General features: G+C 39.8%; 1 protein-coding gene across 1 annotated transcript; it reads right to left on the bottom strand.

The window, feature by feature from the left end:
- Positions 1 to 9981: 9981 nt before the first annotated feature.
- NPVF (neuropeptide VF precursor) lies at positions 9982 to 13686 on the bottom strand. The gene is made up of 3 exons (XM_005421747.1): positions 13512 to 13686; positions 11319 to 11691; positions 9982 to 10458 (listed from the first exon to the last, which is right to left on the bottom strand). The coding sequence occupies exons 1-3, from the start codon at positions 13650 to 13652 to the stop codon at positions 10451 to 10453; spliced, it is 522 nt and encodes a 173-aa protein (XP_005421804.1). The 5' UTR covers positions 13653 to 13686; the 3' UTR covers positions 9982 to 10450.
- Positions 13687 to 13989: the final 303 nt, after the last annotated feature.

Below are 13989 nucleotides of genomic sequence, written 5' to 3'. Positions count from 1 at the left end.
GAAAGAATATTTTAAACAAGTCCTCTTCTTCTCTGGCATATGTCAGTAAAATGCAAAGGATTTTGCATTGCCTTATTAAAATAGGGAACTAATTTGAAAATATTTGAAATATGTTATTCTTCCAGGATGTCTGGGAGTTTCAGCCATATGTTTTTGAAGGAAAGAAGTTGATGTAGCATATTCAAGTGAAAAAGTCGAAGCTAATTCTATCATGCTGGCAGTTTATAGAGTATTGAGTAGGTCTAATATGGTATCTATATGAACACTATGGGAACCTTACATTGATGACTCAGATTCAAGTACAACTGGCTTGCAATGAGAAAAATGTTCAGAGTCGTTGATCCATAATCTGCAAGTGGGCAAGAAACAGAAATCAGACTTTCCTTCTAGCAGAACTGCTGTGGTTCTGCTAGAACTTGCAATGCAATGCACTTCTGAGTCCACATTGTTCTGAACCCCAGTGGAATTTCCTTTCTATCCAGCTTTATTAGCCTGTCTCAGAAACTTATTTCTGGCTCCCAGAATTACAGATGGAGCCTGTGACTAGCAGATTTTTTGCCCCCTGCCTGTTGCACATATAGGGAGGTCCCACATTTCATGGGTTCTCTTTGCAACTCCATGACAGCAGCTGCCCACTGAGGCAGGGATCTGTGCCATCAATTTCACTTCATCAGTCTCCTAGCATTCAGGCATCATCCATAGCGCCAGATCATGATTTGACTGCACTCAGCTTCAAATCCACATTATGCATACAGACTTAAACCCATCTGCAGTCTTGCCCAGCACACCAGCACCAGGACCACTGATTCACCACAATCCACCCTCCCTCATCAAAAGGGTTCATATAGGACATATATGTCCTATGTCCCCGCAACTGCACTAGTCCAAAATCACCATTCAAATCCTAAAACTTGCCTTCAGCTCCAGAAAATTAGTTGCTTGCACAGCACTTCCAGGTGGCTGGCTTGGGGACATCAAGGTTGTAGTCACGGACACCTCCCTTTAGGAGCAGGACTCAGACCAAGGGTCAGGACATCCCTAAAAACAGTGCTCTCTGGACACAGTCCAATGCATGCAGTGGAGCCCACACTGTCTGTCCAGCTCTGTTCCCTGGCAAACTGGCCCAATTCCTTGGCAGAAGAATCCAAGGGGATTTTAGCTCAGTGACCAAAGCCACAAGTCGTTATTGATCCAAGGGAAATCACCCACAAAAGAAATCAGAAGTTTCCAGGATGATATGTCTCCAAAGCAGGAGCCACCATCACACACATTGCAGCCCCAGAGCTTTCAGAAATCCATGGTCAAGAGAATGAATTATCTCACTGGGAGGCTTTGCTGAGGAAAAGCTCCCAGTGGGAAGAACTAAGAAGGTATAGGAAAATTACACATGATTATTTTGAAAAATGATAAGTAAAAATTGATTTCTAAATGTAATAAATATTGTGCTTACAGAACCCTAAAGAAATATTATTCCAACACAGGAGACAGTATTTGGAGATCAGCCCCTCTCTTCCCAGCCATTATTGTCTGTCTCTTTGGAAGAAAAGCTGTACTTTTCTTTTCAGAAAAGGAAACTGTAGGGCTGAACTCTGAACTAAGCTTACCTTCTTATTCAGTGCACTGTGACTATGCTTTGGTCTGTGTTCTGGCAGTATTTGACATCACAGCAAGAGGGTGTTGGGGAGCAGCACACAGAATGAGGCAGCTGGTGATGCCAGCAGGGGTTGAACTGTTGAATGGGGTGGAAGGATGTTAGAGCACATCTGGGAGCTGGATCCAAGACACATGTAGGTCATGTGCAGTTTTCCCTCTCCTAAATAAAGCAACAAATAAAGCCACAAACCAAGACAGTTTGTTACAGAAAATGTGATTGGGAAGAATTTAATGAAGTCATGTGGGTGTTGGTTCAATTCTTGACAAATTGGCTGAGCCTAGTGTATTTCAAGTAAGGCAGGCAGCACAGCAGCAAGACTTCCATGAAGTGCCAATTTTTTATTCCTACTCTTGGAGATACCAATATTCTTTGCTAAGATCTTGTGGGATGTTCACACCATCCTTCAAAACAGTTGGAGCTGGCCACCACTGGTGCAGTTTGGATTCTGGTTAAGTTGGCTTGCTGGATGTTTTTGCCTTCCTGTATTTGACAGACATGGTGATAGATTTTGATCTGTTTTACTTCCTTCTGCTGACCTTTTCTTTTCTCTCAATATGTTTTGGTTTTTTTTTTTTCTTTTGTTTGGCTTGAATTGGCAGCAAAATAAATGGATGCATTTGAAAAGAGTGGTTTTTTCTGTTGTTTTTTTTTTCACCAGTGAGAGCAAAACTAGCTGGAGGTCCTACTTTTCTTGGAAAAGCAGGGTGAAAAAAGCTGGAAGCATATCTTTTGGCAAGTGATAGTACATAAATAGCTTTTCTGAATACCTATTAAATGCACCATTGTGTTATTAATAGTCAGTTGAGCCAGTAATTTGTTTATTATGACTTTGAACCACTGATTTGTTTTTAACCTGGATGGCTTGGCCATCATATTAAAGTGAACTAAGCTTTAATGCTTGTGCCATGTGCAAGTGTACAGCTATATCAGTGATTTCCAGAGTTCACAAGTTTAATATATTCTGAAAAAAAAATTATTTCAGTATGTCTTTTTCATGCCCCGTCTTACTCTAGAGCTGAATGTTTGGAAAGGCTCAGCTGAATATTTTCCTTCATTTCATTAATTACTCAACTGTTGAAAAATGTCTGTTATTTCCTTCTAAAAATATACTATGGAAGAATTAGAGTTGTGGTTTTGGGATACAATGGGAATGAGCTACCTCAGCTGTTATTACAGAGGGTGTGCTGGCTGGAAGAAAAAGGCTTAGGACATCAGTTCTGCACTCTGAATCTTGACACAAAAAGGTCACCCCCCACATGTAAATCTATCAGTACCTGTTGTGTGTTTTGCTGCCACCTGTGTCTCCACATTACTGAATTTCTTTGGGAAAAAACTAATTGGGAGGATGAAGGTCCTTGATACATCTCTGTATAGCTCCCTTACCAGGCTACAGTGGATGTCCTGTGCTGGTGGAGCAATGGTGTCAGGGAAAGATGGATATCACAAAATCACAGAATGCTTGAGGTGGGAGGGGGCTTCTGATGGTCACCTGGTGCAACCCCTACCCAGGCAAGGCTGCCTAAATCAGGCTGCCTATGACCCTGTTTCCAAGGAGGTATCACACCCTCTCTGGGCTCAGTCACCCTCACAGTCTAAGTGCTTCCTTATGTTCAGATGGACCATCCCATGTTTCAGTTGGTGCCCATCACCTCTGGTCTTCTCACTGGGCATGAATGAAAAGAGCCTGGCTCCATTCTTCTTCTGCAGCCTCCCTTCAGGTGTTTGTACACATTAATGAGATCCTCCCTGAGCCTTTTCTTTTCCAGGCTGCACAGTTCCTGCTCAGCCTTCCATCATATGAGAAATATTCTAGACCCTTCATTAGCCTAGTGGCCTTTCACAGATCCAAAAAGAGCCAAAGCAAGCTGTTTATTGAAGTGAGAAATTATACATATTCTTAAACTTAAGCTGGTGTTAAAAGGCAAAAGTTAGAAAGTATTGATAGGCAGATTAATACACACTGCAATAAATTATCTCTTCAGGCTTTATGTCAAATGCCACTGTAATTTCTTAAATAATTATTTGTTCTAGGAATGGTTATTAAAAGACAGAAAGTTGACATGACCAGACTTGTTAAGGTTTAAAGCTCATGAGATAGATTTTGTAAAGCTAATGCTGTAGTTTCCTTTTTTCTAACTCCTCCAGGAGTTTGCCGTGCTAATTTACATCCCAGGTTCCATAAGGGAATACGCGATTCTCCCCGAAAGCAGGCTTTACAAGGAACGTTATTTCTGCCCTCTCGTGGCCACAGACCATTTTGCAGTTTTGCGTCGATGAGAATTCCAGACTTGAATCTCATTTCCATAATTGCAAATTGCTTTTACTTTAGAGAACAGACATATGTTTTGTATCTCCGAGTCAGTTTTCTTGTATAAAATGTATTTATGTATATCTTTCATTTAACAATAATAGTTGATTATCAAATTAATTACATAAAACTCTTCTAGTTTATGTCATAACCCAGAATATGAAGCTGTGACTTGCATGTTACGAGAAATAGTCTGAACAAGAAATTTTGTAGCACACATGTAACAGCATACAATGCAATAGTGATTTAAGAGAAAAGTATTATATAAAAAAAATAATAGATTATTCACTGTCAAATAATACTAACAAATGAGAATATTTTTCTGTTACATGCTGGAAAATGGGGAAAAAAATCTCATGACTTTATATACTACCTGCACACTTCTTTCCTATGTGCTCCTTTTCAGTCAGCCCAAGTTACTGTATCCTCATCTTGGTGATTTCTGGGTTAACTAAGAAAATCACTATTGCACATGTTGTGGCAGTGCAAAACTGTGCACCATCTGCACTTAGCAGCAGAGGGAAATAAGACCCAGAAAGAATTTATCACTAGTTACACATCTGAGATGGGGGTGGGCTCTGAAATCCTCCAGCCCCCCACCGCCCCTCCCCGGATTCATAAAATCATATGCAGTACAAATATGTGCAAGAACATATCTGGTAGGAAATGTCTTGAAATACAGAACTTCCAGAAACATGTGGTGGAGGCTGAGCAGACACAGGAAGAACCTTCTGAAAACTGCCTGCTCTTTTCGTCTCCCCTGCTCTTTCCTCAGACTCACACATCAAGAGCAATTCAGAATCACCTGGGTTCACACTTCTTTCAAGAGTCCATAAGCCATATGTGATCCCAGTATAACTACACTATAGGCTGCTCTGCAGTACCTCCACTTGTATTTAATTTCTTCACAGGAATCTAAATTAAACTTCTGACTTTTCTTTCATAGCTGCCAAAAGAAGTCAGCTGCTGAATTGGGCTGTACATTTTAGTTTGAAATGTGTCTTGAGGGACAGGCAAACCTGCACCTCTCAGAATTGATGATGGTCCCTAAAGGCAAGTAGGTACTTAGTCAAAATGGTAACTACACTCAAAGACAAGCTCAGCACCAAAAATGTGCTTTTATGTTTTTCTTGAGCCACTCTCTTCAACAGCAGAGTTCAAAGAAAGTTTGTCTCCATTCTTTTACAAATAAATTTCTCCATATTTGCCACAGAATAAATTCCACTTTTATTGCCCCAAGATGTGGATGTATTTTAAGTACCTGCAGAGTTAAGTAGCTAAGAGAAGCAGATGATTTTTAAAAGTTCCCTTCTGTTCTCCTTCACTAATTCATCCAAATAGGAAGTGCTTGTCTTGGTTTGGAAAGACAGGTGTCTGCTAAGGAAGGCAGAAGCCTCTCCTGAAATGGAGAATGTAGACCCTCCCCACCCCTCTGAATTGCTATAAATTTTAAATTAAGGGGCTCTCAGGCAAAAAATATGGGAGCAGGAAATAACAGTTCTTTAATAGGGAAGAAAATAAAAACATAAAATAAACAATGCAGTCCACTAGAACAACACTGACAGAGTCAGAATCCAACCTGACACCCTGTTGGTCAGGGTGTTTGTTGCAGTCCAATTGGAAATGTGGCTGCAGTCTTCCTGGAGTGTCGGGTGTGGCTCTGTTGGAGCAGGGATCCTGTGGAAAAGGGTGTAGTCTTCCTCTGAAGATCCAGTGGAAGAAGAGGCAACTGCTGTTCCTCTGGGAAATCCAGTGGAGAAGCTGTGCTGGTGTTCCAGAATCTCAAGATTATATCTGGGTGGCAATGCTTGGCTCCTCCCTCTGGGCAGAGCATCTCACTTTGGGATGCTGTAGTTCTTATCAGTCATGCAGTGACATTCAATAGCCTGTTATCAGCAGATGTCTCCCTGGAGGGAGGAGTGGTTGTGGAAGAGATAAGGAAAACTTCCCACTTAACAGAAGACAACTGCCATACAGATGACAAATATAATACAATTTGCTTGACAATCCAGGACAGAGCTCCACGTCTTGGAGCAGAGATCCCCCTGTATCCTGCAGGCCCGGATGAGGCAGGCTGTCCCCCTACACCCCATGGAGGAACCTGCCGGGGCAAGTGGATGCCAGAAAGAGGCTGTGACCCATGTGGGAAGACTGTGCTGGAGGCTGTTTGCTGGCAGGACTCGTGACCCTTCAGGGGCCCACGCTGGACACTCTGTTCCTGAAGGACAGCACCTCATGGCAGCTTGTGAAGCTGTGCAGCCCATCGAAGGACTCATTCTGGAGAAGCCCATGGAGGAGTGTCTCCAGGAAGAGGGACCCCACAGTGGAGCAGAGGAATAGTGTGAGGAGTCCTCCCCCTGAGGGGGAAGGAATGGCAGATACATTACTTGGTTTACTGACCCCAATCCCCAATCCCCATTCCCTAAACTGCAGGGGTGGAGGAGGTGGAGGCAGAGAATTTGGGAGTGATCTTCCTTGTCTTCATCTGTGAGACTTTTGTTATACTTTTTCTTAGCTGTCCAGCTGAAGATGGAAGTGATATGGTGATTTTGGTATGCTCCTTTTCTCCACCCTGGATCAGCCCACCACAAGCATCTCCATAAACTGTAAATCTGTTTTCAACTGATAACTTTGATATAAAGCTCCTCAGAGATTTATGACATACTTTGACCCTTAGTGAGGCAAACTGATTTAATGTTTTCTTTCATGTGAGGTGGAGCAGCTTTAGGAACGAAGGGTCAAAATCCAAGCAAAGTTTTGGTTTACAGCATTCTGAATAGTTTTTTTCTATACTATATTCTATAATAGTGGTTTTTTGGTTTACAGCATTCTGAATAGTGGTTTTGAGCCACTTTTCATCTATTACTTGCTAGCTGTATATGCCCAAATTTGCAAAGACAGCTACATGGCCCTGTGTGCCCTACAACACTCACATTGCATTGTTGCATGTCTGTGCATTTCTGCTACAGTATGCAGCATGTGAGGTTTAGCTCCAGTTTCCATTATTTAAACATTTCTTTCAGTGTGGCTGAGGTATCAAATACATGTGATACTTTTGTGATTGCTTAACTACATATTAACATATATAGTTAATACAGCCTCAGGCCTTAAAAGAAATAATTATCTGCTGAGGTATTGCTGTGTGAGATAAAGCAGTACTTGGCTGCCTCTGAAAATTTGAGATGTAGCAAAATGAGTTTTCCTGTGCAAGGTTTTTCTGACCTATGTCTGTCTTAATCACCTGGCTCCTTTTTTAAGACCTGCAAACAATGGAAATACCCTTCTGTTTTTCATTTCACTTTATGCATTATCAGGATATTGGAGGATGGTAATAAAAGGATGGAATGAACTTGAATAGCATTTAATAAGTTCTGCATGTAGAAATCTGTCATAACCATATACTTTTTCTTCAGTATTTCAAGTACAATGGTAGCCTACAGAGGTGTCTGAGTTTTCTGAAAACCAATCTAGAATATTTCTTCCACCAGTTAACTTTTTTTTTTTTTTTTTTTTTTTTTTGGTTTTCACCAAAATTTTAATTGGATACAGTTCTAAGTAAGGCCACAGGACAGACCTTCTGGCTAATCACTGCACAGAATACATTGTGCACAGATATGAAGAGATGAAAATTGTATTTTGCTCTATCTATTTTTCATGCGATAAAATACACATAAAGATACTGTAAGCCTCTCTTTTCTTTCCTAGTAGCACAAATTTTTCTCATCCAGACTCTGGGCTACAAAAGATCTGAATGGCACTAGCTGAGGCCCTTCTACATTATGTCACCAGGAGAGCAGCACAAATGCAAATCAGACATCTATGGATGTCAAGGTATCTGTGCCAGATGTACTTTTGTGGGTGGCACTAAAGAAAGCATTTCCAATTCCTGCTAACAGGGGCTCTTAAACTTAAGGAAATTTTTAAAATGTCTTGATTAAGGTTTGGAAATTTCTAGGAGTCTGTTATTACTAAGGATAGCCCAGTTTTCATATTAAAAGAAAATGCAAAAGGCAGTTGCAAAAAGCAATTGAAAGGAATCTAAGACTGACAGATTTCAAACACGATTCCAAAGTCTGGTTATTTCTGAGGGTAAACCAAAAGTGTCACTTTACACTCCACTAAATCTGTCGAAATTATATAATGAAATCAACCCCATGATGAGCCTTAGGACTTATAAATTAATCAGTATATTGTCAGCTGTCTTCTCTATAAGCTTAAGTCAGAACCTAAAATAAGCCTGGTGTTTTTTGCATGGAGACTTTAATAACAGGCATAAATATTACTTGTATGGCAAGGAAGGCTGGGAGCTCCTGAACCCTACAAGAATTCATGCCAGGAAGTCCCAATAGTCTGTCAATTGATTTACTTCTGTCCTTTCTTTGCTTTTTCCCAATTCATGAATAATATCTGTATGTGGATAATAAATAATCCAGTGAGTGATAGCTAGAGCCGTGTATGTTGCCTGTGGTGCCCCTTCTCCTCCTGTTGCACTATCCAGTGATTGTTTTCTTGGCTCATGTGCTCTCAAGCCAAACAGAAATTTTTGCACAGCATAGCATAATTTCTGCTTTATGTACTCTTCAGCTAGCAGTTCCTCTGCTAAGGGAAAATAAATCAATAGCCACCTCCTGTATCCATGCTATGATGCTTGCCATAAGAGGACAACTTAATTGTACCTGCTGCTGGGCCAGTGTTTGGGCTTCTGCTTTCCTCCCACAGCAGCTATCATTAATGCCAATAGATGTGTACCCTTACCCTGTTGCTAGGTGATATGTGCCTTAAAAAGGCAGCTTCTATTGCTGCTCGGGGATTCTCACAAATCTTGTTTCCTTTTGGTGCACATGATGTGCAGTGAGGTTTGCAGGACCAGAAACACAGCTCAAAGCTCAGGGCATTTCCTTCTGCTGTCCATTTGACTGTAAATCACTTGAAGATCCTGGTTTTCCTGGCTGAGGAATAAATGGCACCTGTTCTGGTGGTAGGCAATGGCAAGACTTCTGCTTCATAGCCTGGATCTTTGACTTTCCCCACACACAATTTGTTGACCAATGTCCTTCAGCATGGACTTGGCTACTGTACCCAAGTGTTATACTGCCAAACAGGTCTTTCAATAGCACTTGTTAGGTAAAGTGTTTTCTGAGGCTCAGAGAAAAACCCAAAGATTGGTTTGGGGCTCTTGCATTCAGAAAGTGTAACCTCACTGGTTTTTATCTGTTTAGAATTTCCTATTTCTTTGTTATTTCAGGTATGAGTACATAGAGGGAATAGATATTCTCAGGACTACAGTCTGATTCCTTTGGATTGAATTCGATTCACCAGGTACAAGTTGAATAGTGTTGTGTTTCCTGTAGCCTCATTAATTTTGTGGAGGAATGGCAACTCGGCCTCTGTCCCATCTATGAATTGATCTGATCAATTTGATAGGGTTTTTTTCCCAGGTTCTTGTAAAGATATGTGGAATGTAAGGACACCTGGTTACTGGTTTTTCGTCATAAAAGACTAAGACAAGAGACAGGAGAAGTAATAAACTCTCAGATATCCAAACCCTGAGGAAGAGGAGGCAACAGGACAGTAGCAAAGAGCAGAACTCCCAGACCACTTCTTGATGGGACTCGAACAGAACCACTCAATGCCTTGAGGAGGTTCAGGCAGACACTGAATGGACACTGTGCATGGACACTGTGAGCATGGGTGTGTGTGATCTGATAGCAAACCTCAAGCCAGGCTGGCTGGACAGTAGAGTGAGTGATCTGGTTGCCAGCAACTGAGGAGTCAAAGGGACCTGGAGGTCTGAGGGCTAGGAGCTGGAGAGAGACAGATTGTCTGGTTCCAAGCTATGGAACGCACTGAGCATCAAAGGGCTGCTGATGCAGGCACCCATTTGTGTGTGTGATTCTAATGTCAGTTTAAAGCTGGACTAGCTGGTGAGCAGAAGAGATGTAGGAGCCAGCTGCCAGGAGACAAGTTGTCCTTCAGATTTATATCCAAGATGACCCATAAAAAACAGGAAAAGCGTTTTCTCAACACTTGTTTTTTTTAGCTGCTCATGACACAAAGGCTATCAGCAGTTTTGATTCTGCTTCTCATTGTTATTATTCACATTATAGGCTTCTTTTTATTTGAACCATGCACCTTTATTAATTTCATGCTTTTTAAAATTCTGCTTTAAATGCTTTAAATTATACAGCTATTGTTCTGAAATTCAGTTTTACAGCCAATAGGACATAAGTTGCACAGAAATAAATAGAATTTATACTAGACCACCACGGAAGCAAACTACCACAACAATCACTACAATTATTATTGCCTTATATGTCAAGGATTTGTACAGAAAAAAAGACATTATGCATACATGAAGGCAGGTTTGCATTTCAATTCACACATTTCCTTTTGATGACCTTTAGTTTTGAAAGCACATTGCAGCTTTTCCAAGTCTTTCACATTCTGTCTTCATAATTTCATTCCAGTATTAACGTAACTGTTAGAATTCATATCCCTAAAAATACCAGACAAATAAAACAAAAGCTGTTATAATTAGGTGAGACAGTGAGAAAGGAATGAAAGGAATCAAATTAAATGAGAGAGAACCTTAGCTTCTAATATATCTGTTATCTTTTCTGGCCTGAACTTCTACTTTATTCATGTGTCAGATGGAGGTCAGGGGTAGCCAACTGAATCTTGGTTACAAGACAAATGGGCACTCCAGTTATGATAAGAAGGACTGTTGTTGAAGAGCTGGTTTAAATTATTCTTACTAATAGCACAAAATAGTTTTAATACGGAGAAAAAAAATCTGAGATGTCAGAAAAATTTTTCCATGATAGCGTGGAATGAAAAATCAAAATCTCAAATGTCCCAGTAAGAAAATATGAAAAATAAATAGGATTGGATGAGAAAAAATAATTTTCAGAATGCTGCTATTTGGCTTGGAATTTTGTCTTTTTTAACTCTAATTTGCATAAATTTAGAAAATGGGGGAGTAATTTGTAGGTAAGTTTGTAATTTATAGTGCTGAAATGGGATATTTTAATGTTTCTGAACCTTCTTCACCAAAGCTGTGACTTTTCAAAATGAAACCTGATCTAAAAAAGCATCAAATCTATTGCTGTCATATAAACATTTTCAGATTTGGCTATTTGACACCTTCTCATTAAAAAAGGTTTTATAAAAAGATTCTCTACTGCTTTTTTATGAGGCTTTTTTATTTGATGAACTGCAATCTTTATTTTGGCAAATTGAACTCATATTGCAGTGCTTAGGAATATTCCTAGAGGAATTCTAGCTGTATTTAATAATTGCTAACCTATGATTTAATATGCATTTTAACATGTGGCTTGAACACTTGTGTAGCATTACCTGGTTCGAATTCCTGAACATCTCGAGGCAGATTGACAGCCAGTGACTTCCCAAATCTCTGTGGCAAATTTAGAAGTGATTGACTGGAACCTTTAACAAGTGGAGATCTCTCAAGCCTGTGTGATACCCTTGGAGCATGATTAGGTATGTTCTCTCCAAAAGCTCTTCCAAATCTCAGGGGCAAATTAGCAAATGGTTTAATGCTTCTTTCTTCTGGATAATTTCTTCCAAATCTAAGAGGCAAATTAGCAACTGAATTTGGCATCTTGCTTGCTGTAAAAGGGTTCATTTTGATGATATCTTTTGATCCCCAGTCTTCCATTTCCTCAAAATTGAGACTCCTCTGCTTTTCTTCCAAAATATTGTCTTTAATCTAAAGAAAAATAATTTTAAAAAGGATATAATCATTTTATAGGGCATTACCCCAGCTACCAATGACACAAAGTATTCAATTTCATACCTCCTTAGAAAGCTGCTGGGCAATGCTCTTATTTTTTTGAATATGAAATGTTTTTTAGATCTATTTGCTAAACTCTATTGTAACATGAGCTCCTTCACATGGATTACTTCATATGCTGACATTGTCCTGCTTACTTTTTCAGGGCTTTGACCACAAGGGCATATTTCTATATCAGTGTCAGCAAATGGTTCAGCTCAAATGGTGTCAGTTGGAAATATTTCTGGGCACAGGTGTCAGATCCTGTGCAGTCAGTTAAGATGGGACAGCAGTTGCTGTCAGGTCCACATTTGCTAGTATCACCACCTGAAGTTCTCTGGAGTGGAAGATGCTGAACGTATTTTGTGACTTCACACAGACCCAGACTCGTACTCATCTGGTCTGGATGAACAGGAGGATGGACCAAGCTACCTGAAGGTACAGCTCATTTCTTCCTCAGCCCTGGGTGGATGCTTTGGACCCAATACCCATCCAGGCTATCGGGCAGGGAAGTGAATGGAAAGCTTTTGGGTCGAGTTCACATCATGCCTGTTCTGGCCTTGCAGCATAGAAGTTGCCCAGAGCTTTAAATGGCTTTGGTCCTCCACTAGTCCACAGGATACATTGGGAGCTCCTGGGCTCCTAAATTTTTGTGCAACCAGCACAAAACACACTTTCTGTATCTATGCTGTCATACAGTGAGGAACTCAGCCTAGTATATTACCTGTCTCATGATGCTGAGGGCAGCTGTTGCCTGAAAAAGAGCTTTATCAGTATGACCCTTCTTACAGAGCAGTGTTCTTCCCTTGGCATATTGAAAACAACTTACTTTTGTGACAAAAATAAGTTTCCAGGACTTAACTGCAAATATGTAAAAATATGGATTTAAATTTCAGTCAAAGACACCAATGCTCCTAATTGTAATTTCACTTCCTTATCCCTATTTTTCTTCCCTGTAAGCATCTCAAGTTACTGGCAGAGAATAGGAATGAGCCATTCTAGTTCACACTTCATGATTTAAAATTTAAATAAACTATCTCTCTGATTTCACTTGCACACTGCTTCTGGAAGTATATAAAAGATAGTGAGCTTAAGTCCAGAAGATTTGACTAGCATAATTGAATTTGTATTTTGTTTTGAAGGATGTTTATTATACCAATGATGATAAGTCAAAAAGAGGGGTTGACTCCCATTTCCTAGGGAGCATTTGCAGGGAAAACATGAAAAATAATACAGATGAAGTGCGCAAATTTCATTTGGCACCTATTGCAACATAATAAATGTGCAACCCTGCAAAGAAATTTTTATAGGCAATTTCCAGAGTAAAATTTTAAGACCATTGAGTATATTAGATTTGAAATGTTCTCTGTTTATCATTATTCTTTGAGTATTACAAGCGTGCCTTTATTAATTTTGGATTAACAATCTATCTGTTATATTATGTGCATAAAACACCTGACAGGAATGTTAATTGAGGATTCACTGTGTAAGTAAGAAACTTTTCAGGAAAAGTTGCAGCCTAGTCACAAAGCTGTACTGCAAGAAAATTGGAACATGAATTGATTTACACAATCAACTCATGTGTTTGAGCAAAGGAATTTCTTGAAAATTCTTTTGACAAGCTTTTTTCATACTGCTAGCGCTGTAATGCTGAAGGCTGTGGGATGAGTTTAGGACAGCCTGTGCCAAAAAATCCAGTGTGCTCAGGATCTCACCCACAGTTCCCCCAAACAATGTCACAATAATACAGATCTTACCTCATAATCTTTATCATCACTGTCTTCTCTGCTCTGCAGCCTGGACTTCATTGGTTCATTTAGGCACAGGCTGTTTGATGTGAGAAAGACCACTGTAGCTAAAGCAAACAGAATAAACTTCTTGGTTGAAATGACTTTCATTTTTCTCAAGTTAAGCTTACTTAGAGAGCTCAGAATCTGTACAGAAAATAAAACTGCCATCTTTTTATAAAATCAGAAAACAAAACAAATTCTTTTCACCATGACATCAGTCTCTAAAATTCCAATTCCCAGTATTAATTAGGGAAAAATTTGAATATATTGGAAGAATGTTGGGAATTTCTTTTGTGAAGCTTCTTAGACAACATAACTCCTTGTTAGGGACACTCTGACTTTACAAATATTTTCTTCTGGTGAAGTATGTTTTAATTAGCTAATTTTGAGAGCCAAAACAGTAGAGATGTACAATAGCCACAATGCTCCATCACTAGGAGACAAA

The sequence above is a fragment of the Geospiza fortis genome, unplaced genomic scaffold (genome assembly GCF_000277835.1).
Source record: "Geospiza fortis unplaced genomic scaffold, GeoFor_1.0 scaffold95, whole genome shotgun sequence".
NCBI lineage: Eukaryota > Metazoa > Chordata > Aves > Passeriformes > Thraupidae > Geospiza > Geospiza fortis.
Note: the sequence above shows the minus strand (reverse complement) of the source record. Positions and strands in the feature narration are given on the sequence as shown.

Coding starts and splice junctions, on each gene's coding strand:
- NPVF (XM_005421747.1), bottom strand. CDS start 13,652: ATGAAAGTCATTTCAACCAAGAAGTTTATTCTGTTTGCTTTAGCTACA. Junction 11,692..13,511: donor GTGATGATAAAGATTATGAG/GTAAGATCTGTA, acceptor ATTTTTCTTTAG/ATTAAAGACAATATTTTGGA.